General features: G+C 39.0%; 1 protein-coding gene across 2 annotated transcripts in view; it reads left to right on the top strand.

Moving 5' to 3' along the window:
- The window catches only part of ABCB1 (ATP-binding cassette, sub-family B (MDR/TAP), member 1), a 115,050-nt gene that overhangs the window by 14,584 nt on the left and 78,139 nt on the right, over positions 1 to 22,327 (top strand). For both annotated transcript variants that reach the window (XM_012643510.1, XM_012643512.1), the window contains exons 4-7: positions 3,800 to 3,968; positions 17,009 to 17,060; positions 19,988 to 20,179; positions 20,769 to 20,940. In XM_012643510.1, the coding sequence (XP_012498964.1) occupies positions 3,800 to 3,968; positions 17,009 to 17,060; positions 19,988 to 20,179; positions 20,769 to 20,940 (585 nt within the window). The remainder of the gene's footprint in view (positions 1 to 3,799; positions 3,969 to 17,008; positions 17,061 to 19,987; positions 20,180 to 20,768; positions 20,941 to 22,327) is intronic.

Below are 22,327 nucleotides of genomic sequence, written 5' to 3'. Positions count from 1 at the left end.
ACTAAAAATATATAGAAAGTATTAGCCGGGCATGCTGGCGCATGCCTGTAGTCCCAGCTACTCGGGAGGCTGAGGCAGAAGGATCGCTTGAGCCCAGGAGTTTGAGGTTACTGTGAGCTAGGATGACGCCACGGCACTCTAGCCTGGGCAACACAGTGAAACTCTGTCTCAAAAAAAAAAAAAAAAAAAAAAAAAAAAAGTCAAAATACTATCTCTATCTCTTCCTGGATGATTTGGTCTTATCCACTCCCGTGACTTCTGCTACATACCCTAGAACCACAAATCTGTGTCCCAAACTCTGAATTCTTTCCACATACTTCCTGGATTGTACTTCCAGGCTAGGCATTCAAATGAGACTTCTCTGCCCTCCTTCTGCTCCAACCCTTGCCTCTTCCAGTTTTCCCAGCTCGGGGAGAGGTGCCTCTAGGTCAATCTACTTTTTCTTGCTACTTCCACACCCCAAACTTGAGAGACCCCAGTCTTTTCTAAGCATTTTATGATCTTTCCTATTTCTGCTTACTGTTCTTTCTGGCTGGAATGCCTTCCTTCTTCTAAATAGTCACTCAACTTTCAAAGCTGGATGTGGAAGGATATATCACCTCCCTTATGAAACTTTTCCACAAAGGAGGGAATGACCATTGGCTCGATTTTATGTCTATTCTGTACACTATGCTGTCAAAGCATGCAGAGTACGTATTGCATAAATTTTTTGCTTTGCCTTCCTTCTCTTTAAACTCTCTGAAGGCAAGGGTTATATCTTTGCTATTTATCTCTGACTTTTATCTGTCGTTATGTTATGAAAAGCTTGACACTTGTCCTCGAGGCCAACTCAGAAGAATGAGGACAAGTGGTTTGGGGAGGAGGAAAGAGAGGTTTTTATTACTTTGTCAGCAAAGGAGGAAAAATGGGTAGACCTTTTTGTCTCAAAATCCAAATTTCCTCAACATAAGCAGAAATACAGAGCTTTTTAAAGGGAGGGCCCCTCAGTTCTAGGCTATTGTGGTCAAGTATTCTAATGGTTTCATCTCTGCCAAAGACAAAGCCCCACCTGGGCCCACTGGGGGGCTGGTGTCTGCCTGGGGTGCAAGAACAAAAGGCCGCTTCTCTGCTTCTCCACCACTGGCCTGAGGCAGGGATGCAGTTTTCAGTTCTCAAAAAGAGTGGGGGAAGTTTTAAAGAGACAGAAATTTTTTGCATGTTTTTTTTTTCCTCCCTGGGCCATTCTCTCTATTACAGTTGAGTAGGCCAACTATAAATGTTTGCATTCATGGCCTGCTTGGTATTACTAGGCCAGTGATAGTTCTGGAGGCAAAATGCCGTGTGGTGGTGGTGATGAGAGAAATCTTTGTATATCAAGTATCTTCTCTTCCTGTACTGAGGAGTTCAATATTTTGTCTACTTTAATAGAGTCTTTAAGAGAAGATAAATGGTTTCTGCCCATCTCTTCCTCTTCATTTGTGTTTTTTAAGGAAATGGGTGAACGCTTAGTTAAGACAAAGTACATGGTAGCAAAATTAAACCTGCACTTCAATGAAATAGAAAAAAAAATATGCCAAAGCATCATTCTCTCCTTAAGGTTTGAATTTGTAAAGAAAATGATATTTTTAGTTTATGGAAAGTTATATCATCAACCCAAACTTAAGCTCCTTTGATCACATTTTTAAGAACTAGGCAGAGTTCGAATGCAAGTACCTAAGTATTTATTCAATATTCTTTTTACACCAAACCTTAACTTTCACTAATCATTTTATAATTTGACTTTGCTTTTTCTCTCCTGCTTTATGAACTGCCATCCACTATTGCCAAGAACTATTCTGCTCTTTATTTCTCCACTTGTCAACTTAGTATTTATTCCCACTTATTACTAGTGTAATATCCATTTTAGCTAACTTTGGGACTGGTTTCTGTCTTCTTGTGAAGTATATATAAGTTCTAAAATCTTGCTTTTTGCTGCTCTGCCTTTTGTGTTGTCTGATCTTTGTATCTCTGTTTTGTTTTATATTCCCTGCCTAGGCCTATGACTTTTCACTCAGTTTCCTCCCTACATCACAAATCTGTTGCCTACAGCTACATGTTGCATCCACATGCCAAACCACCTGCCTCCCTGCCTCAGGGTTTATCCACGGCTGGTTCATCCGGTTTGTTTTTGTTTTCTTTCATTTGGTTTTCTTTTGATTCTCAGCTAGTTCCTTGAGTTGTATGGGAAAAGTATTAATTGCTTCCCAGGTGGGCCACAAGCCCATTCCTCTTTTTTTTTTTTTTTTTTTGAGACAGAGTCTCATTCTTTCCCCCTGGGTAGAGTGTGGTGGCGTTATCACAGCTCACTGCAACCTCAGTCTCCTGGGCTCAAGCACTCCCCCTGCCTCAACCACCCAAATAGCTGGGACTACAGCCACGGGTCACCACGTCCAGCTATATTTTCTATTTTTAGTAGAGACGGGGTCTCGCTCTTGCTCAGGCTGGTCTCGAACTCCCGAGCTTGAGCAATTCTCCTGCCCTGGCCTCCCAGAGTGCTAGGATTACAGGTGTAAGCCACCACACCCAACCCGATTCCTCTTGCTTTGTCCCCTTCCCATCACTTTTTGGATCCAGAGAAGCCTTTCTTTCCTCCCTGTGACTTGTCTACGATTAAAGAGATTACACAGATCTTCACTGGTCATTCATTATGGCCATATTCTATTTTCTCAGGAAAAATGTTCCTTGGGAAGCATGCATCTAACTCATTCCTTTCCTCTTCCTGTTCATTATTAAGTTCTAATTATGTTAAAATCATTTTACATTTTGCTAATTCTGTTCAGCATTTCTGTAACCCAAGCCACTTCCTTAAACAACACAATGTTTCCTCTGAAGGGCTTTTTGCATTCATGTTTTTTCCCATGAGATGAAAAGTGCCTTCTAGTCTTAGAACCTACAGCAACAAATACTATATTATAGTCCCACTGACACCAGAAAGAGGACCCCAAAACTAGGGTCAGGCCTGAAAGCCAAGGGGGTTCTTGGCTTCATGCAGGAAAGAATTGAAGTGTGAGCCTTAAGCTGGAAATGAAAGCAAAATTTATGAAACACACAAACAGTAAGCAGGCTACCCCATAGACAGAGTAGCTCCTGTACATCTCTGCCAAACTCTATTTATGGCTATCTCTTGATTATGTGCTAAATAAGGAGTAGATTATTCGTGGGCTTTCTGAGAAAAGGGTGGAGATTTCTGGGAATCGGGGATTCCCCTCTTTTCGTACCATGTAAGGTAACTTCCCGGGGTTATCATGGTGATTATAAACTGTCATGGCGCTGGTGGGAGTTTCTTTTAGTATGTGAATATATTATAAGCAGGGTACAATGAGCTATGAGGGTGAGCAGAAGTCATTTAAGTTACCATCTTGGCTCTTACTGATCTTATCTAGTTTCTTCACTACATCCCGTATTCCTGTTTTTGTGGGAGACCTTGGTTTGGGTCTTGTAACTTTTTAACAAGTTGGGCCTGCTGATTTCCTATCTCACTATTAAAGACTTTTATAGTTTCCCAGAATGTCCCATCCTTCTTATCAGACTTCATATAAGAAGAGAAGACAGATTAAGTCCAATGTGAAGAATTAGGCCAGAACTCAATAGAAGAATCAAATGCCCATTTCTGTTTAGGCTATTGCAATAGTTTAGCAAAGGTAGAAGGTACCTTGGACTAGGATAGTAGCAGTAGTAGTCTGAAAAATGTTTGGATTTTGGATATGTTTTGAAAGTAAAGCATACCATCCATGAAACTGTACTAATTTTTTCTACGCTCCTCTTTTTTCTCCTTTTTTAGTTTCGCTACTCAAATTGGCTCGACAGGTTGTATATGGTGGTGGGAACTCTGGCTGCCATCATCCACGGTGCTGGACTCCCCCTTATGATGCTGGTGTTTGGAGACATGACGGATAGCTTTTCAAATGTAGGAAATGGAAATCAAATTTTTCCAAATGTAACTAATCAAAGTAAGTATTATTTATGGCACCAATTTTACTGGAAACTTGCAAGAAAACCAGTCACTTAGAGTGCTGTTTGTGGAGCCCTTACTAAATACACACTAGTGTGTTTAATCCTGCAGGAGGTAGAGGGTGTGAGTTATAGTTCATATTCATAATGAGTTTGAGAAGATAATCTTTATAAGCATTAGAATATGCAGTAGAAGTGATGGTGGAGATACGTAGAAAAAGAGAGAGCTCTATGAAGTCAGAAATATTCTAGAAAGTTTTAGAAAGAAGTACAGGAACCTAACCAGAACGTTGAATGATAAGTAGAAATCTGTTATGAGATTCCCTGACAGAGTGGATGGTTGTAAGGCAGGAGTCAAGGTGATCCTAAAGTTTTTAGCCTGAGAAACTGGAAGGATGCAGTTACTATTAACAGAGATGAGAAAGGTAGAAGGAAAGTAGGTTTGGGCAGTAAATTCTAGAAATTTAGTTTTGTACCTGGTCATGCATTAGGCTCTCTAGAAGCAGATTCAGGAATGGAGATATGGAGCCAAGAGAAGTTATACACGAGTGTGTGTGTGTGTGTGTGTGTGTGTGTGTGTGTGTGTGTGTGTATTTTAGGAAGGAAGAAATAATAGCAATAGCTTATCTCTGTGTTAATGGAAGTGATCCAAAAGAGAAGAGAAAGTGATATTTGAAAGAGAGGAAAGAGATTTTTCTTGAATGATATCCTTGAGAAAGGATGGGATTCAATGCTCAAGAGGAAAGGTTTGCTTTAGATAGGAGCATGGATAGTTCGTCTAAAATAACAAGTGGGAAGAGAGTGTATTTGAGTGTTAGTGCCCAAGGTGGATCGATAAGGAGGAGAAAAATCTCGAAGTTTTCTTCTGATTACTTCAGTTTTCTCAATGAAGTAGGAAGCAAGATATTTGGCCGATAAAGAGATGTAACACAGCCCTCTAGGAGAGTGGGAAAGCGAATGAACTATTTAAATAATTTGGGCATAACTCTCTCTTTCTTTCTCTCACTCAAGTGGGGAGAGACAGATTGATATCTCTAAGCTTCCTAGTTCACCTCTGGTCAAGTATAGATTTCATTTAAACTAAAGTACGCAAAGACCAACCACCCAGTTTCCACTCAGGTGGTAAAATATTGAAAATGCCTGTTTGAGAATATACTTGAAAATATAGTGATACAACTCAACTTACAACTACCCTTCAACTTTTGGACTTTTAAGTCCCTGATGAATGCTATGAATACTTTCCCCAGAAACATGTACATAAATATTCATACTAATTTGAGAGTATATATGGATCTTTTGATACTTGTCAGTGGGTCCTGGGAACTACTACTTTGTGATCCTCCTGAAAAGAGCATTGTTTATGCTAAAGTAGGACTACATCAATTGTGTGAATGCAGGTAATGAGTTGGGCTACAAAATTTATGGTATGTTTGAGCTAGGTAAAATTCTTGTGCATTTATTACATCCTTTCACAGCATTCAAAGGGACCTGCAAAAAGATGCTGTACTGCCTTTGATCTGGCACCTTTCTTTTATATCATTCACCAAAAGGAAGTCCTCAGTGCTCTCTGAATTCATTGGTTCCTAGACGTGCTATATTTGGCAATGTTCTATGGAGTTAGTTCTCTTACCATTACATAATGGTCAGCAGATCTAATGGGTAGGTACGTCTTTGCCCGTTCAGATCCTACCCACTTTTTTATGAAGTCCAGACACAGACACTGCTCTAACAGTGTGAGAGCTGTTATACTAATCATGCTGTGCTTCTGCATGCGCTAATAAAGGGACAGCTGCTGATCTCATTTATATATCAATAAGGAAATTGTAGGCTATTAAAACAGCTATTGGCCAAGTCTGGGAATAGCAGGCCATCAAATGACTGCCTAAAGCTAACAGAGCTGAACTCTGATGGGCCACAATAAACGAAGCTTGTGCTACATCCATTGGTCTCTCTTTTTTAAAACTGCATGAACATTTGTACATGTTATATCTCTATCACCCAGATATTAATTGCTCTTACTCTTACAAGAAAAAAATGTGATCTAAGTAGAAGTAGTAATGATTACCAGCTTTACCTGGACCACCTGTAGACATGTGAGATAGACAGTGCTATGGACTGAATGTTTGTGTTCCCCTGAAATTCACATGCTGAAATCCTAACCCCGGTGTGATGGTGTTCGAAGGTGGTGCCTTTGAGAGATGATTAGGTCATGAGAGCAGAGCCCTCACAAATGAGATTAGTGCCCTTACAAAAAGAGACCCCAGAGTGCTGCCTGGTCCCTTTCACCATGTGAGGACATAGCTAGAAGGTACCATATATGAGCCAGAAAATGAGCCCTCACTAGACACCAAATCTGCCTTGATCTTGGACTTCCTTTCCAGCCTCCAGAACTATGAGAAATAAATGTCTGTTGTTTATAAGCTCCCCAATTTATGGTATTTTGTTATAGCAGCCCAAATGGACTGACAGCAGACTGACTTAGTTACCTAATAACACATGAGTTCCCAAACATATGATGGTCTAACTGTAAAGACTAGCCCCCTCCCGGACAGGCCTGTGTGTCTTCATGCCAATGAAAGTCTCTGAGGCCAGGCAGTGGCCATATCACCACACCTTGTCAGCTGGTAATTTGGACTTCCATCTTCATAGATGTCTGGATCATATGGCATCTGCTGAGGTCGTAGTTCATGGTACGCTCATTGCCAGTCATTCCCAATCAGCTCTTCCAGTCTTGGGAAAACTTAGAGAAATGTTTGAAAGTTTGCCTCTGTCACCCTCTTTAGAGGTGGTGTATTTAGCAGTAAAACAGCAGGCTCTGAAGCTGGACTGCCTGGCTCTAAAACCCCACCCTTACCAATTTTTAGTTTTGAGGTTTGGAGAATTTCTTCATGCTTTATTTGTTTAAAAAAGTTGGATAACAGGACCTACTTCATAGGATGATTGTGAAAATTAAATGGATTCATTCGCTTAAGACTCACTAAATAGAGCCTAGTCATAAAAAACTACTCAACAAATATTAGTTATCATCAACAGGAAACTCAGGCTTCTGTGTTCCTCACAACCTGCAATGAGGTGTGCTTCCTTATATGATTTCACCTTTATAAAACTCTGATGCCACCTCAGTTCTTATAGTTTTCGAAAGCAGGGGACATACTCAGTACTTATTACAGATGTGAATAATTATCCCTTTAAGCAGCATTTCTTTACTAACTGGATCACCATCCCTGCCTTTCAGGGACGTTAGGTGTCCTTAAACTATGGCCCACAGGCCTAATTTGGCCTGCTGCCTCTTTTTGTATAGCCTGTGAGCTCAGAATCGTTTTTACATTTTTAAATCATTGAAAAACTATCAAAAGAACATATTTTGTGACACATGAAAATTGTATGACATGTAAATTTCAGTATCTGTAAATAAGGTTTTAATGAAACACAGCCACACCTATCATTTACATACTGTCTATGGCAACTTTCATGCCACCGTGGTATATGGTGTAGTCACGACAGAGAGTGTAGGGTCTGCAAAGCCTAAGATATTTACTGTGTGGCTATTTATAGAAAAAGGTTGCCAATCTTGGAGGTAGGGTATTGAGTTGAGGGGTTATTATCTTTAATCAATCCATCAATGAATTTGTATTAAAATATGAGTCAGCTATAGTACATGCTCTTTTCATTCCCAACTCTCAGGAAGCTTAATATAGTGGAAGGGTTGGACAAGTGAACCAACAAATGCAGTTGGATATGATTAGTACTATGATACAGAGATAGACAGAATGCTCTGGGAAAGGAGAGGAGGCTACCTGACTCCATATGTAGGGATCATGGGATGCTCCCAAAAGGAGGTGATAAGCAAGTTTGGTCAGCATCTTCCCCTTATACAAAATAAACATGTTCTTTGTAACAAGTGAAACTATTTTAAAATAAGGATTAAATAAAAGTTAATACGCTTCCTCTCTGCCACTCCTCATTGCCACGCCCCTTCTGTATATCCTTTCATGCCTTTCGAAAGGTAGCATGCTATCTCTGCAGTAATTTTTACTCTAGCACACTTGATACACTATCACTAACCTGCTTGTCTGCAGATTCAGACTTCCAGATACTCTAAAGCCTGCCTGGATAGGGAGGAATAACATCAAAGTTTTTGATGCCGGTCTCAGAGATGAGGGCAAACATGCTCTGTGATGCTTGTGGAGGGAGAACAAGCCTTCTGAATTCCTGGGGCTTCAGATGCTATCAGACCTTTCTTGTTCTTGCCATTCCCTGGGTGGAACCTCATTATCTCTCCCTGGGGGGTGGACTAGATACCAGAGCTGCCTCATTGGAGAAGTATTTCTGCTTAAGGCAACTTGGATTTGCTAAGGCTCTTGAAAGCCTGAGGGTTTTTACACTAAACATAGGATCTAACTAGACAGCTCTAAAAACTTTTTGAGTGAACATATCTTTCTTTGCTGCTGCAATAGACCCCTCATAAGCTTTCTCTTCCCCTGATGCCTTGCCTTAATTATCAGACATCTGCCTATGTCCTGCAGTTTTATTGTGAACCTGACTTCCTGTCATTCTATTCCCATCTATGCCTAGCTTGTTAGAATTTGTGCAGCCTTTGCCTTAAAATCTCTGCTGACTGGGGCCTGGGAACTCTCTGGTTCTGTCATACCATTTTGTAAACAAAGATTAACCACTGATGAATTTCTATAGTATTTTGTGAAACGTCTTCTTTTGTTTTTTTGTTTTTTCTTGATATTTCAATCTATTTCATGGAATGAATTATCTTCTTCTTCATGAAACTGACTACTATCTGGAAATGAGCCTAGGTAAAGGTGATTGTGGTTTTATCTATGTTGTGCTGAAGGTGACAGGTTGGGAGCACATATAAATGACATCCAGGCAGTTGAAGAAATGACACTGAATCTTCGCACAAAAAGACTAGAAGTCAGGTGTGGTAGCTCATGCCTGTAATTCTCGTTCCTTGGGAGGCTGATGCAGCAGGATAACTTGAGCCCAGGAGTTCAAGGCCAGTCTGGGCAACATAGTGAGACCCTATCTCTAAAAAAAAAAAAAAGAGGAAAGAAAAAATAAAAAGAGTAGGACTAGAGACTTGGCAAAATTTAAGTTGAATATGTTAAATCTCCTGAGATAGGATATGGAGAAAAGTAGAAGGAATGGGAGCCCTGAGCCTTGAAAAACTCAATTGTTAGCAATAACTAAAGCTAACCTTTATTGAGCATTTAATACGTGCTGGGTACTACTCTTAGAGCTTTATATGTTAACTCTTTTAATGTACATGACCATATATATATATATATTTGGAAATGGGCCCAGAGAGGTTAAGTACATTCAAATTGTCTGAGGTCATGTGGTTAGTGAGCAGCAGAATCAGGATTTAAACCCACACAGACTGACACGGAGTCCATGCAATGAAGGAAGTAGAGGGGTAACCAGAAAGGAAGACACTGAGGGTAGAATACTTATGCAGAAGTTAAAGGACATGGGGACATTTGCTATGTCTCATGGTAGTTAGTACCCAAAGATGCTCTTAAGTAAACTCTTGACTGTTCATTGTGTCTAATGATTTAATATACGGTATATCCATATTGATAACTTTTCTCTTTCTTCAAAACTAAGTTATAGTTTATTCTGTTTATTCTCTTACCAGATTGTGGGCAGAAGAATGAAGAAAATGAGATACTCAAATTCCTAGTACAAGTTAATAATGCAGATAAAAAGTGGAAAAGCAGAAATAACTTACTTTTATATTTTCATTTCTATTCTCACTGCTCTAAAACCCATAAGGAACATGAAAACTATTTGTTAAATGCCAGTTCTCAAAACAGTATTTTTATTTTAATATGAGTGTATAAATTGTGTATAGATCTTGTACCTGTGTTTTAAGACTTTGGTGTTGTAAGCAAACGAAACATTGTCATGCTGTGACAATGTGTCAATGCTGTGTCCTTAAGCCCAGCATTATGGGTATGCTCCAAACTAGAATGTTAGCTATTACTGAAATTCTAAATACTTCATAAAAAATTTCGTAATGAATCTGTTTTCTTTTATTTGCTCAAGGCTTTGTTCTTAACCGTTTCATTGGAAACAAGGGATAAATTTTGAGGAAATTGGTTACCAAATAATGATAAAATATTTCAAAATATTTATTTTTAAGTTTGGGTTAAACTTAAATATGACTGGTTTTTCTGTAATATATAGTATAGTAAGTTTTTTGGTTAATTATTTTTCAACCCTAAAGTAGATTAGTTACGATGTAATCTCTAACAATATATTATAAAAACAGCAAAAAAAAAAAAAAAATCCCCCCAGAACAAACACCCCTCTACACACATACACACAAAAACACAGTACCTGATCTATTCTAGGTGTTTAAGAAATGGAATAAATAAATGAAAGACTGAATCATAGAATTTTGTAGGTAAAAAGTAGCCTAGAATATCATCTAGCCCAAACCCATAATTTTATAGATATGCAGTAGAAACCATGCCCAGAAGCTTAAGCAATGTAGTCACAGTGGAATAACTTGATGGTTGACAGAGCTGAGTTCCTGGGCTAGGAATCCTGCCTTTTAGTCTGGTATTTTTTCCATTCTACTAGTGGTTTTCAGACTTTGCGTAAAATGGGAGCAAATGCCAGCAATTTTCTCTTTGTCTTTTTTCTCCCTTAGATGTTGTCCTGTAGGTTTGCCTTGGGATGTCAGGCAGGTCAGGCAGCACCCACGAAGAGATTGTAGCTCCTGAAATCACCTGTTACCTGCAGTAAGCCCAACCACACTGAGTAGCAGGCTCCAGCCTGGGCAAATGCCAGAGATTGATCATGTAGGCAAAAGGTCCAAATTCCTCTTGCTTGTGGTTGATGGAGCTTCCTGCACAAGAAGACTGAGAAAATTAGAAGCAGTGTTCTTGAGCTAGCAAGGGCCTTGTGAATGGTTTAAGTCAGTGGTTTATTAACTTTTCTTTAGTCAGAGAACCCCCTCAGTAGATAGTGTCTGTCATGAAAGCTCACCAGGGAAAACATCTCAAAGGGAGGTTGCCCAGCTTGAAAGTTGTGGAAGGGAGTGCGGAGCCCAGGTCTCTGCTGGTGGTCTGTCTCCTGCCACCCGGCAGTGCCAAGGTCACTCTGTAGAGTCCGACCACCTATATCCCTGGCTGCAACCTGTGTCCAGAGCCATCCTCATGTCTTGCTTATAAAACTCTAACTTCTAACTCCTCTCCTTCCACTGTTGCGTGCTTTTGCCCAATTAGCCACACACTATCAGAGTGAGCTTTTAGAAGCATTAGTCAGGTCACCTCTCTCCCATTGGCTTCCTGTGGCATGGAAGAAGTACAAATTCCTTATGTCTTACATGATCTGGCCCCCTCCTGTCCCATCAGTCTCATTGCTTGTTACCTGCTGGCTACTGTCCACGCACACTGGCTGCCTTCCTGTTCCCGGAACATTTCCGTCTCCTCCCCGGGTTGGGGCACTGCAGACCCTGTCTCATCTCTCTGAAGTTGCTGCTGCTTATCATTCTGTTCTCCCTTTGAAAGACCTTTTGTCCCCAGCCCACCCCAAAGTTACTCTAACATCACGGTAAGAGTTATTTGCTCGTTAAGAGTTATTACCCTAAAATTATCTTGTTAATTTATTGGTTTACTTACTATGGTTTCTTGAGTGGGGAGAAAGGGATATGGGGAAAAAAAGGAAGTTCCTGGGAAAAACAGCAGTATTACCCTATCACCTGCAGTTTGGGGCCTAAAAGGGAAGGGATTTCCTGCTTTTGAGTGAAAATCCAACAAGATTAGAGGAAGTGGCTGTCTCAGTGCCTAGAACAGTGTTTGGCACGAAGTCTCTGTGGAAGATGGTTTGAAAACCACCGTTTTAATGTGATCTCAGTTTACCAGTTGGGAACTCACCAGTGTGTCCATGTCACATGCTTTTTATTCCTACTGTTCTTAAGTGCTCCATAGTTAAAATAAGTAAACATACTGAAATATTTGGGTCCGATAAAAATGTGACATAGTGTATCCCTAAATGGTATGGAGGCTTTAGTCATGTTATGGGCACAGATCAGTTGTAGGTTCCTTTGAGGTCTTGCTTGAGTTTAGCAAAGGCTTTTCTTACCAGGTAGAGTGGTCTGCTGCATCTCTTTTTATTCTTATAATACATGGGTTACTTATATACAAAATAGAATGATTGGATGGACTATTTGGAGGAATGTTCTGGCATATGTGGAGGCTCTATGGAACCACTTGTAAATCTTTGGGACAGGCTAGGTGACAACAGATACAATGGGTTGGGCACTGGGCATATAAAGATAAACTAGTTTATCGTCCAGTTTTCTATGAGCACACGCCAATGGGAGTGGCAGGAGGAGATAAATACAAGTAATCATATTTCTAGCATTGACTTAGTAAATTGAATCATGTGTCAATTACTATGTAATTCAGTTACAAGGAGAGTCACTCTGCTGGGGTAAGACATTTGAGAAGGGGTAATATTGTAGCTCATTCATGGAGGAGGAGTATTTTCCAGGAGAAAAATTTTGGTAAAGGGCATTCCAGGTAGAGAAAGCAGAGTGATTAAAGTCTGAAAGAAAGAAAGTGAGTAGGGAGAGTTAAGGAACAGCAAACCCCTCAGTGTACTTATAGCCAGGGCTACACAGGAGTGGGGAGAGCTGGTGAGAACAGGGATGAGGAAGTAGGGTGAGCTGAGGCTAGAAAGGTGTATAGTGAATGTAAGGATTATTCCAGAATCCAAGTGTGAAAAACCCATAACTTTTATATAACATAATTTCCATTTTGAGTCTCTCTTAAGCTAATGCGGCAGAAACCTAATCTCCGTTATTTTAGGGTATCCCTCACCTTTCCCTGGGTATGTCTGGGGAGGCCCACATAGTTCCAGGCGAGTATGAAGGCCAAGCGATGATTAGCATCATTTTCTACGCAGGCATTCCATCAGGCGCTCTCGTTCTCCTCTCCTGGAATCTTTGGTACCATTCTGTTCCTTCTGTGTCTCTCTAGGTACAAAGAGACGCCGGGAGGCCGTCCTGAAGCCATCTCCTCAACTCACTGCATAATCGTTCCTTTTCCCAGGCCTCACTCTGGGGTCCGCTTAGGTGGCAGGCGGCAGGGTTCCTCTCTTCTGGGTCCTCAATTCTCGTCTCTTCTTCTCAGCATGCAGAAAATATTTTTTAGTCTAAAAAGGTGGAGCTTAGTCTCACGACATTCAAGTGAAATATTTTGTCAGGCTCAGTTTCCTCCTCAGACTTCAAGGACAGCCAAGACAAAACATACACACTTTTCTTTTATACTGCAGCAGCCTCTCTCGAGACAGTGACTGCACGGTGCTGTAGCTACTGGAACTGTGAGAAAGGTGTGGGGATAAAGAAAATATCTGGAAAATCACTGGTTGATATTTCAAAAATATGATCCTCTTACATGTCTGTTGTGGCAAGATTTGCAAAGGGATAATATGACATGTTATGGATCTCGGACTTCATGCGGTAAACTGCCATTGACGGTTATTCATGTAAGCAATAGGATTATATTTTTGTTTCCAAAGATAAAATCTGGTGGCACCATGAAGACCTGATGGGAGTAGAAAGACCAGTTAGGAGGCTTTTGTTTGAATAGAGATAAGAGATGATGAGGACCAGAACCAGATCATTAACTGTGAGGAGGGAGAGGGTTTGAATAGCTCCAGATACAGGTTTGGGAGTCACAGAAGCTGTGGAAGTGGCCGAGGTCATCCTGGGAGTGTGCATGCAGTTGCAGGGATTGCAGCGTGTAGGGAGGAGGGAGAGCAGGAGCCAGTGCCCCAGACGAAGGCAGAGAGGTCAGAGTGGTGGGAGGACCAGGAGAATGAGGTTCTGGAAGCCAGAAGATGAGCAAGTAGTCAAGAGTCTAAGCAAATATTTTGTTAAAATAAATGCTACACTTAGATGTTTAGCTTATTTATACTGATTATTCAGCTGATATTTTTATATAGCCCAGAGAGTTTCTGGCTTTTTCCCACTGAGAACAATATTAATTTTTGAATACTATTCAAATATTCTTCTTTCTAAGTGTTAGTTTGCATAGTAGCCCTTTGACAGTCATGTAAGTAAAAAGTTACTGGTCTGTGTGATCCCTAAGGTCATTTCAGCTTGAAAGTTTTGATTTTGAGAAAACATGTCTCAGGAATTTTGTGAGGAACTCATAGAGGAGGGAAAAATCTCTAGGCCAGAGAACTTTTAATTAATAAAAGTTGAATGGAAGAGAAAAAAATGTTGTTTAGGGGATGTCTAAAGAACATGATGTCTTTATTTCATTTTTTGGCTAATAAAGATTATCTCAGTCAAGGACCTGAATGCCCAGTTTTTATCCTGATTGGTACACTTTGACACTCCTAGAGCACAAATAGAAGGAACTTGGTGCTAGAATGGCTTTCTGATGACTGAAACTGTAAATATGATATAGTCATTCACATAAACATAAGGGAGCCAACTTTGTCGTTCACATAAACATAAAGGAGCCAACTTTGACCTTGAACATAATTATTTACTTTTTGAACTATATGAAAATAAATGAGTGTAGACTTAGAAGCCACCATTGCCCAAGAACATTTGTTTAAATTGTCTTGTTCCCTCATCTCTGGAATTGAGGAAACTGGTAGTGTTTTCAGTTAGACTTGAAAATAGAACTCGATTTGGTAGTGATACACAGTAGTGACAGTTTATACTATTTAGAAACATTTCCTAGCTAGACGGAGAAGATGGAAATCTGTAATGAGAGGTTTTCTGAGATTGATTTGGGGGAAAAATCCTCACCTGATTATTTGATGCCTTGTTTTATTTTTGAAAATGTGGAGCAGAAGAAACCTCATAACTGATTTAAATGAAAATTCCATCTGAAAAAATTTATTGTTGTATTGACATAAAGGGAAGCAGTCAAGGATTTCTCTTAGGTGCTTTGCTATGTCTCTGCATCTCTTTACCACTGCCTTGCTTTCTGTCCTACACCTTCATGCAGTTTTCCCCAGGGTTCTGTGCTTGGCCTGCCATTTTCTTTGTACCTGTCATGCTGTCCTTACAGGTAAAGAGAGGGGGCTTTTTTCTTTCCTGAATTGAGCTATGGCCTAGCCCAGCACGTGACTCCTGAATCTTTAGATCTGAACTCTCTCTGGAACTAGAAAGTCATACTCTGAATACTTATTGGACATCTTCAGTCGAATGTGCCAGGCACTACCAAATAAAAATGTTCAAGACTGAACTAATAATCTTCTCTCATTTGACCAAACCAGCTCTTTTTGCTGACTTCTTATTTCCCACTGTGACATCAGCAGTCTCCAAATGCTTAGGCTTGAGGTCTTGATCATTTTTAATTTTTACTCTCTCTCCTTACATTCCATCAGTTGCTAAGTCCTGTAACTTCTTCCACTATAAATCTTGCTAGTACTAGTACTTTCCTTTTCTGTTCTCATTTAGATTCTCTTTCCCTACATAACTGTAGTAGCTCACGTCCCTTAGTCTCTCCTCTTTCCAGTTAAATTTCTTTTTTTTTTTTTGAGAGAGAGAGAGTCTCACTCTGTTGCCCTGGCTAGAGTGAGTGCCGTGGCGTTAGCCTAGCTCACAGCAACCTCAAATTCCTGGGCTCAAGTGATCCTACTGCCTCAGCCTCCCGAGTAGCTGGGACTACAGGCGCTTGCTACTATGCTGGCTAATTTTTCTGTTTTCTTTTCTTTTCTTATAATTTCAGAATATTATGGGGTACAAATGTTTTGGTTACATGAATTGCCTTTGTACAGTTTGAGTCAAAGTTATAAGTGTGCCCATCACCCAGGTAGTGTACATTGTACCTATTAGGTGTGATTTTAGCCAAACCCTCCTCCCCTTTCCCACTTGCTTAATTTCCATTGAGTTTTACTTACATATATGCACATGCATGACACCTTCAGGGCCCAGATTATCTTTCCAGCCATGCGTGCAACCACCTCATTCCATTCATGCAACACACCCCAGGCCCCAGCCAAACTGACTTACTCATTCTTCAGACATACCAAGGACTTTGACCACATTGTTCACTTTGCCAGAAATACTCTTTTCTCCCCTTTCCCACCACCTATCAAAATCAGACTCATATGAACTAGGCCTTCCCATATTGTAATATAAATTTTTGCAATGACTACGAGAGTTAGAGTGTGCCTCCCCTTTGATTTAGCAGTCCTGATTGTGATTATTTAGCCTATAAAATACTTACCATATGTACATATATAACAAGTGTGTACAAGTACGTTTAATGTAGCTTTGCTCCTAACAGTAAAATATTGGAAACATCTGAAACAGATGGAACTTTGAAAAAAATAGATATACATATACTGACATGGAAAATTGGCCACTAAATGTAAATTATTCCATCCCTTAAAAATAAGTGTGTGTATATATTTGGACACATGTGTATACATGAAAGAAAATCTGAAAATACACACACCAAAATGTTGAACACTGGTTATTGGTGTGGGTGTGTGTGGGGGGTTAAGTTATGAAGGACTTTTATCATATACATTGTCTAAAAATATTAGCAGTTGCTCATATTGGGTAATGAACTCACTGGTGTTTATTATACTATTCTTTGTATTTGATATTTTGAAATGAAAATAAAAACTGGAAATGCAGTATTAGATTTTCAGTATGTACTTCATTGTCAAACATGCATTGATATTTATTAGGACAAGAATGCTAAAAGACATTTTTCTCTTGTGGCATCTTGGAGTGATATTCCATAAAATATTTTAATTCAAGGACACTAGTATTTCTGCTGATAGAATACTTCTTATGAAATGTGGGTTTCTTCTTACAAATAAATGTTGAATTTAGTGTGTGTGTGTGTGGTTGCACACAACCAGAGGGAAGTATTTGAATGGATGCTATAATGCTTATATATAATTAAAACTGAGTCAGTTTGACCTATTTTTGTGTAAATCATCAACTGAAATGAGTTTGATTAATTTTATATGCTTGTTTTTAATGGAGACCAAAGAGACATAAATGGTATATGTTTATTTTGTGTTGGTTTAGGTGATGTCGACAGTACACAGATCTTCGCCTATCTGGAGGAAGAAATGACCACGTAATTAGACACTCTCCTTACTATCGTTAAGCTTTTTCTGTAACAATCAAATAGTAGCAATGTTGACTGGGCATGGTGGCTCACTCCTATAATCCTAGCACTCTGGGAGACCGAGACAGGCGGATTGTTTGAGCTCAGGAGTGCGAGACTAGCCTGAGCAAGAGCGAGACCCCGTGTCTACTAAAAAAAAAAATAGAAATTATCTAGACAAATAAAAATATATAGAAAAAAAAATTAGCTGGGCATGGTGACGCATGCCTGTAGTCCCAGCTACTCGGGAGGCTGAGGCAGGAGGATCGCTTGAGCCCAGGAGTTTGAGGTTGCTGTGAGCGAGGCTAACGCCACGGCACTCACTCTAGCCAGGGCAAAAAAAAAAAACAAAAACAAATAGTAGCAATGTTTAAAATTTTGCATTGTCAAAATAGAAATTTGAAGTTTTGAGGCGAACAACACGATTGTTGGTTTTCCAGGAGGATACAACGTATAATTTTTTTAGGAAAAGAATTTTTACGTAAGATGTACTAAAGTTAAAGTTAAGCCTAAAATAGACTTATGTATGTATTGATAAATATAGAATATCATATATAGGGAAATTAGAGCAGTTTAAAGTGGACTTTTAAAATGTAATTAAATTAAGAGTCATTATTTTCAATAGCTTGTAATTATTAGTTTGCTTCCTAGATGTTTTCAGTCATGATACGATAACATGATCAGCCAACAGGAATTTTTTAAGCTCAGCATTTGAATCCAAACAATGAAATAAAACATCTAAGAATAAATATAGTCACTCTCACTTTAACTCACCTTGGGGAAACTTTTTGTTAATGATTTACGTATTTTGAAGGTTATTCTCCGGAATAGCTTATGATAGATATCCAAAGGTATGTGTTGGTGAATCAGAAGGTAATGATTCTATATCATCCTGTAAATGATATGGTAGATTTGAAGAAAATAGAGATACTTGATCATATTTTGAAAGATGAGAAGCAAATACTTCCAAAGATTCCTGTGGAGAGGCATTATTTTTTATATTGGGGGAAATGAAATAGAATGTCTTGTAATCATCACAAGTGCTTCAATATAAATATATTTTGAGTAAACATGCACTGATGATTGAAAGTACATAAACTGATTCTCAAAGCATGATTTCTACTTGTTAAAGGAGACTTCTTTTTAGCTATCCCTTGCTATACCAAGTGCTATAACACTTGGATAATAATTAACTATTGAGTTATTTATTAACTAAAATTTATTGCTCTAATTGCATTTTCCATGATAAATACATTGTAAATTACATGGTGTAGGTTGGGGAAGATTTGGTTACCAAGGTTCCTGATAGGTGGAGCACTGAATTGTGAACAATAACATCGAAGACTACTTACTATATAGCCGTCTTTATATCTTCTGCATGGTTCATACACACATTTTAATTTGAAGATGACAAGTGGTGAACTTTAAAAGTGGCAATATTGGAATACTGCATTTCATCTTAAAATGTTTGCCTTTAACCTAAAAATTGTTTAGTGAAGCCAAGAATTGTTTGCTTTTTTAAATGTGAAGACTCAGAACAAGGAAACATTAATTCAGCATTTCTATATTGATCAAGAGTCTGGTTTTAGATGATGCCTGTGCTTCTTATTGTTAGAGTTTAAACTGGAAGGGCTGCTAGTTGATTCATTAAGCATTTTAGGATAACTCATGATAGCCAGTTGGGCAGATGATATAAAAATACTTTTTTTTTTTTTTTTTGAGACAGAGTCTCACTGTGTTGCCCGGGCTAGAGTGCCGTGGCTTCAGCCTGCTCACAGCAACCTCAAACTCCTGGGCTCAAGCGATCCTCCTGCCTCAGCCTCCCGAGTAGCTGGGACTACAGGCATGTACCACCATGCCCGGCTAATTTTTTTTTCTATATTTTTAGTTGTCCTATTAATTTCTTTCTAATTTTAGTAGAGACGGGGTCTCGCTTTTGCTCAGGCTGGTTTCGAACTCCTGAGCTCAAACAATCCACCCGCCTCGGCCTCCCAGAGAGCTAGGATTATAGGCATGAGCCACCGCGCCTGGCCTAAAAATACTTCTTTAAATTTTCGGTTGTCTCTTGGCATCTAAGCTCTGCCAGATTAATAGCCCAAAGGCCAAGGGACCATTTCCATCTCTTGGTTCCACTTTCTTTTTTTTTCAATATCCAAGTATTTATTTGCAAAATACTCTTCATCATCAGTTCTTATACCTCTCAGTGTACAAACTAAGATTTTAGTTTCATCTAATGCAAAGTTTCTCTAGCTGTTAATAGAAAGAGAGCCCAAGAAGGCATAGATGAATACAAATGAAAATTCTTAGAATCTATTCAGAAAATCTGATGGCCAGAGCTGAGCAATTTAGAAATCTGAATCTAAATGCTTAAATTAGTTCTGTCACTTCTTCCATTCCCCAATGTGCAAAGACCACCCCAAAGTGATCATCAACTGATGCAATAAAAGTAGACAGGACCACGTGGGTGGATCTTACTTGATGCTGTGACCCCCCAACACACCACACAGCCTTTCACAGTAACTGGCATTCTCTGAGTGCTTACTGTGTGCCAGGCACTGGCCCAAGTATATTTCACACATGACTATATTACTATTCTTATTTCCATTTTACCGGTTAGAAAATGAAGCTTAGAGAGGTTAAGCAGCTTGCCTGAGATTACACATCAGTGAAGTAAAGAGCTGGAATTTGAGCCAAAACATGCACCACTCTTAACCATTCTACTATGCTGGTACAGATATAGTTGGATGCTGACCATCAACACTGCTTGTTACAACCCCTTCTTATTTATTGAGAATGGCAAGATATGCAGATAACTGAAAAAATAAAAATGTGTGGTTTCTTTGGGAAAGATGCATCAATTAGAAAATAGTATGTGCAGTGTTCTTGTTGTTTTTCAGGTATGCCTATTATTACAGTGGAATCGGTGCTGGGGTGCTTGTTGCTGCTTACATTCAGGTTTCATTTTGGTGCCTGGCAGCTGGAAGACAAACATACAAAATTAGAAAACAGTTTTTCCATGCTATAATGAGACAGGAAATAGGCTGGTTTGATGTGCATGATGTTGGGGAACTTAACACTCGGCTCACAGAGTAAGTACCTAGTTTAATGTTCAACTCGGATGTGGTTCTCATTCTTAATAAAATGAAATACATGTCATCACATCTGTTAGGAGGTGTTAGGGTGTCACTCAGAAGTAATGATGAGACGAAATTCCTTCTGAGCAGCAACCATGTCTTATGCATCCTTTTGTTCCCAGGGCCCAGCAGGGCATGAGGGGACTGCATGACTAGCACTGAATGAGGGATTTGTCTTTGCTGGAATGAAGAGATCCTCTGAGAATGTGCAGTACAGCAATAACAAGATGCTTTCTGGGGAAATTTCCAACAAATTTTAAATTTCTAGGTTGAATAATTCTTGAGTACTCCATGTCCATTTCCTGGGGCTGGGTGGACTATAGATTTTTGTTGTTAACGACAAATATTCTGCTAGAAACTCAGAGATTGTTGTTGTTAATAACAAATATCCTACTAGAAACTTACGTTCTGACAAATAAAACAAGCATATATACCAGAGACCCTAGATAGAACTAACCCACATTCAAAGCAAAACAAAACAGGCTTGAAGGGAAAAGTTCTGTGTTTATAATTCTGACATTTATTTCTAACACTATTCTTCTAGTGATGTCTCCAAAGTTAATGAAGGAATTGGTGACAAAATTGGAATGTTCGTTCAGTCAATGGCAACATTTTTCACTGGTTTTATAGTAGGATTTACACGTGGTTGGAAGCTGACCCTTGTGATTTTGGCCATCAGCCCTGTTCTTGGACTGTCAGCTGCTGTCTGTGCAAAGGTAGGTAAAGCCTGTGAATCCAGATTTTGAACTGTACCCGCCTTCAATGGAAGGGTATTTTTACTACGTGATGACCTTGATTAAATTTTCTGTTCAAAATCAGCTTGATGAACATATCCAGCTTCACTGAGTGCAGACCTGCTGGGACTCCATGATGTTCTTGGCCATCATGGATTATTTTGGGAAAGGAATGAGCAAGGAGGAAACTAACTCTCATATTTCATCTTCTGCCTTCATTTAAAAAAAACAAAACCTTACTGAACTTCAAGGAGCTGTGCTCTGTAGCAGATGCTGCCCTATTCACATAATAAGTAGAAATTCAAGTTCAGTGAACAGCACTCAAGTCCCATTCAATTAATATTTTTCAAATTATAATGTTTTTGGTTGTATAGATTTTGTTTAATTTGTAAATTGATGTTATAATTTTGTCAGCACTGTAAATGGTTCTACATTTATATACATTTAAATTCGTTGTTATAAAAATAATTTAAGAAAATAGGTACTTTCTAGTTCCGTGTGCACATAAATCCTTAGTCTCCAGTTTTCTCTCTCATTTTGAAGGCAAAGCAGTAGAAGTAGCCCTCTCCACCTCCGCACACATACCTCCAACAATCTTGTAAAACTTATTTTCCCTTTCAAGGTGGGCATGATGTTATTAATAATTTTAAACTGATTTGATGTAGGAGTGGGTTTGTGGTAGAGAGATTGGCCTAGTATGTAATCTTTGTTGAGTTCAACACAACTGAGAGAAGGCACTACAAATTCATGTAGCAAAAGGGTGTAAGTAATGAAAAGGCAACCAAAGCTGAGCCTAACGCAAAATAAGCCAGGCTGTAAGTATTAAGAAATTTTACCCCATAGGATGGATGTTGTTTTGTTATTGTAAACAATAACTATCATTTATTGAGCATCTACTATGTCAGGCATCCATGTATATATGTTATTTTTCTGAGTACAGATACTATCTCATTTTACAGAGAAAGAAAAGTTCTGAGGATTGTTAATTTTTTGCTCAGAGTAACACAAGGTTTAAATATGTTCCCGGTGGTTATCAGTTAACAAATATTTGGCAAAAGCTTCCTGTTGTTAACTGATTTTTCTGTATACTAGAATATTTAGCAAGTCGGGTGGCAAGCTCTTAGGATCAGTATTCATTGAAAAACTATTTAAAATGTATTGATGTCTATTCTAGTTAAGATAAAAAACAGTCCCTAAGTTAATCTTTTAATAATTAATTATGCATTGCCTCAGATACTATTTGTTTAGTAAAAGGAGCCCTTAGGCTGGCTGCTAGAGACCTAAGTTTTAATCCCTACTCTGCCATAAATTTTTGGTTTGATTTCAAACTAATTTCTTAAATCCTCTGGTGGACAGCCATATTAAAGAA

This window comes from Propithecus coquereli, unplaced genomic scaffold (genome assembly GCF_000956105.1).
Source record: "Propithecus coquereli isolate 6110/MARCELLA unplaced genomic scaffold, Pcoq_1.0 Scaffold199, whole genome shotgun sequence".
Taxonomy (NCBI): domain Eukaryota; kingdom Metazoa; phylum Chordata; class Mammalia; order Primates; family Indriidae; genus Propithecus; species Propithecus coquereli.
This window is presented reverse-complemented; position numbering and strand designations above follow the sequence as displayed.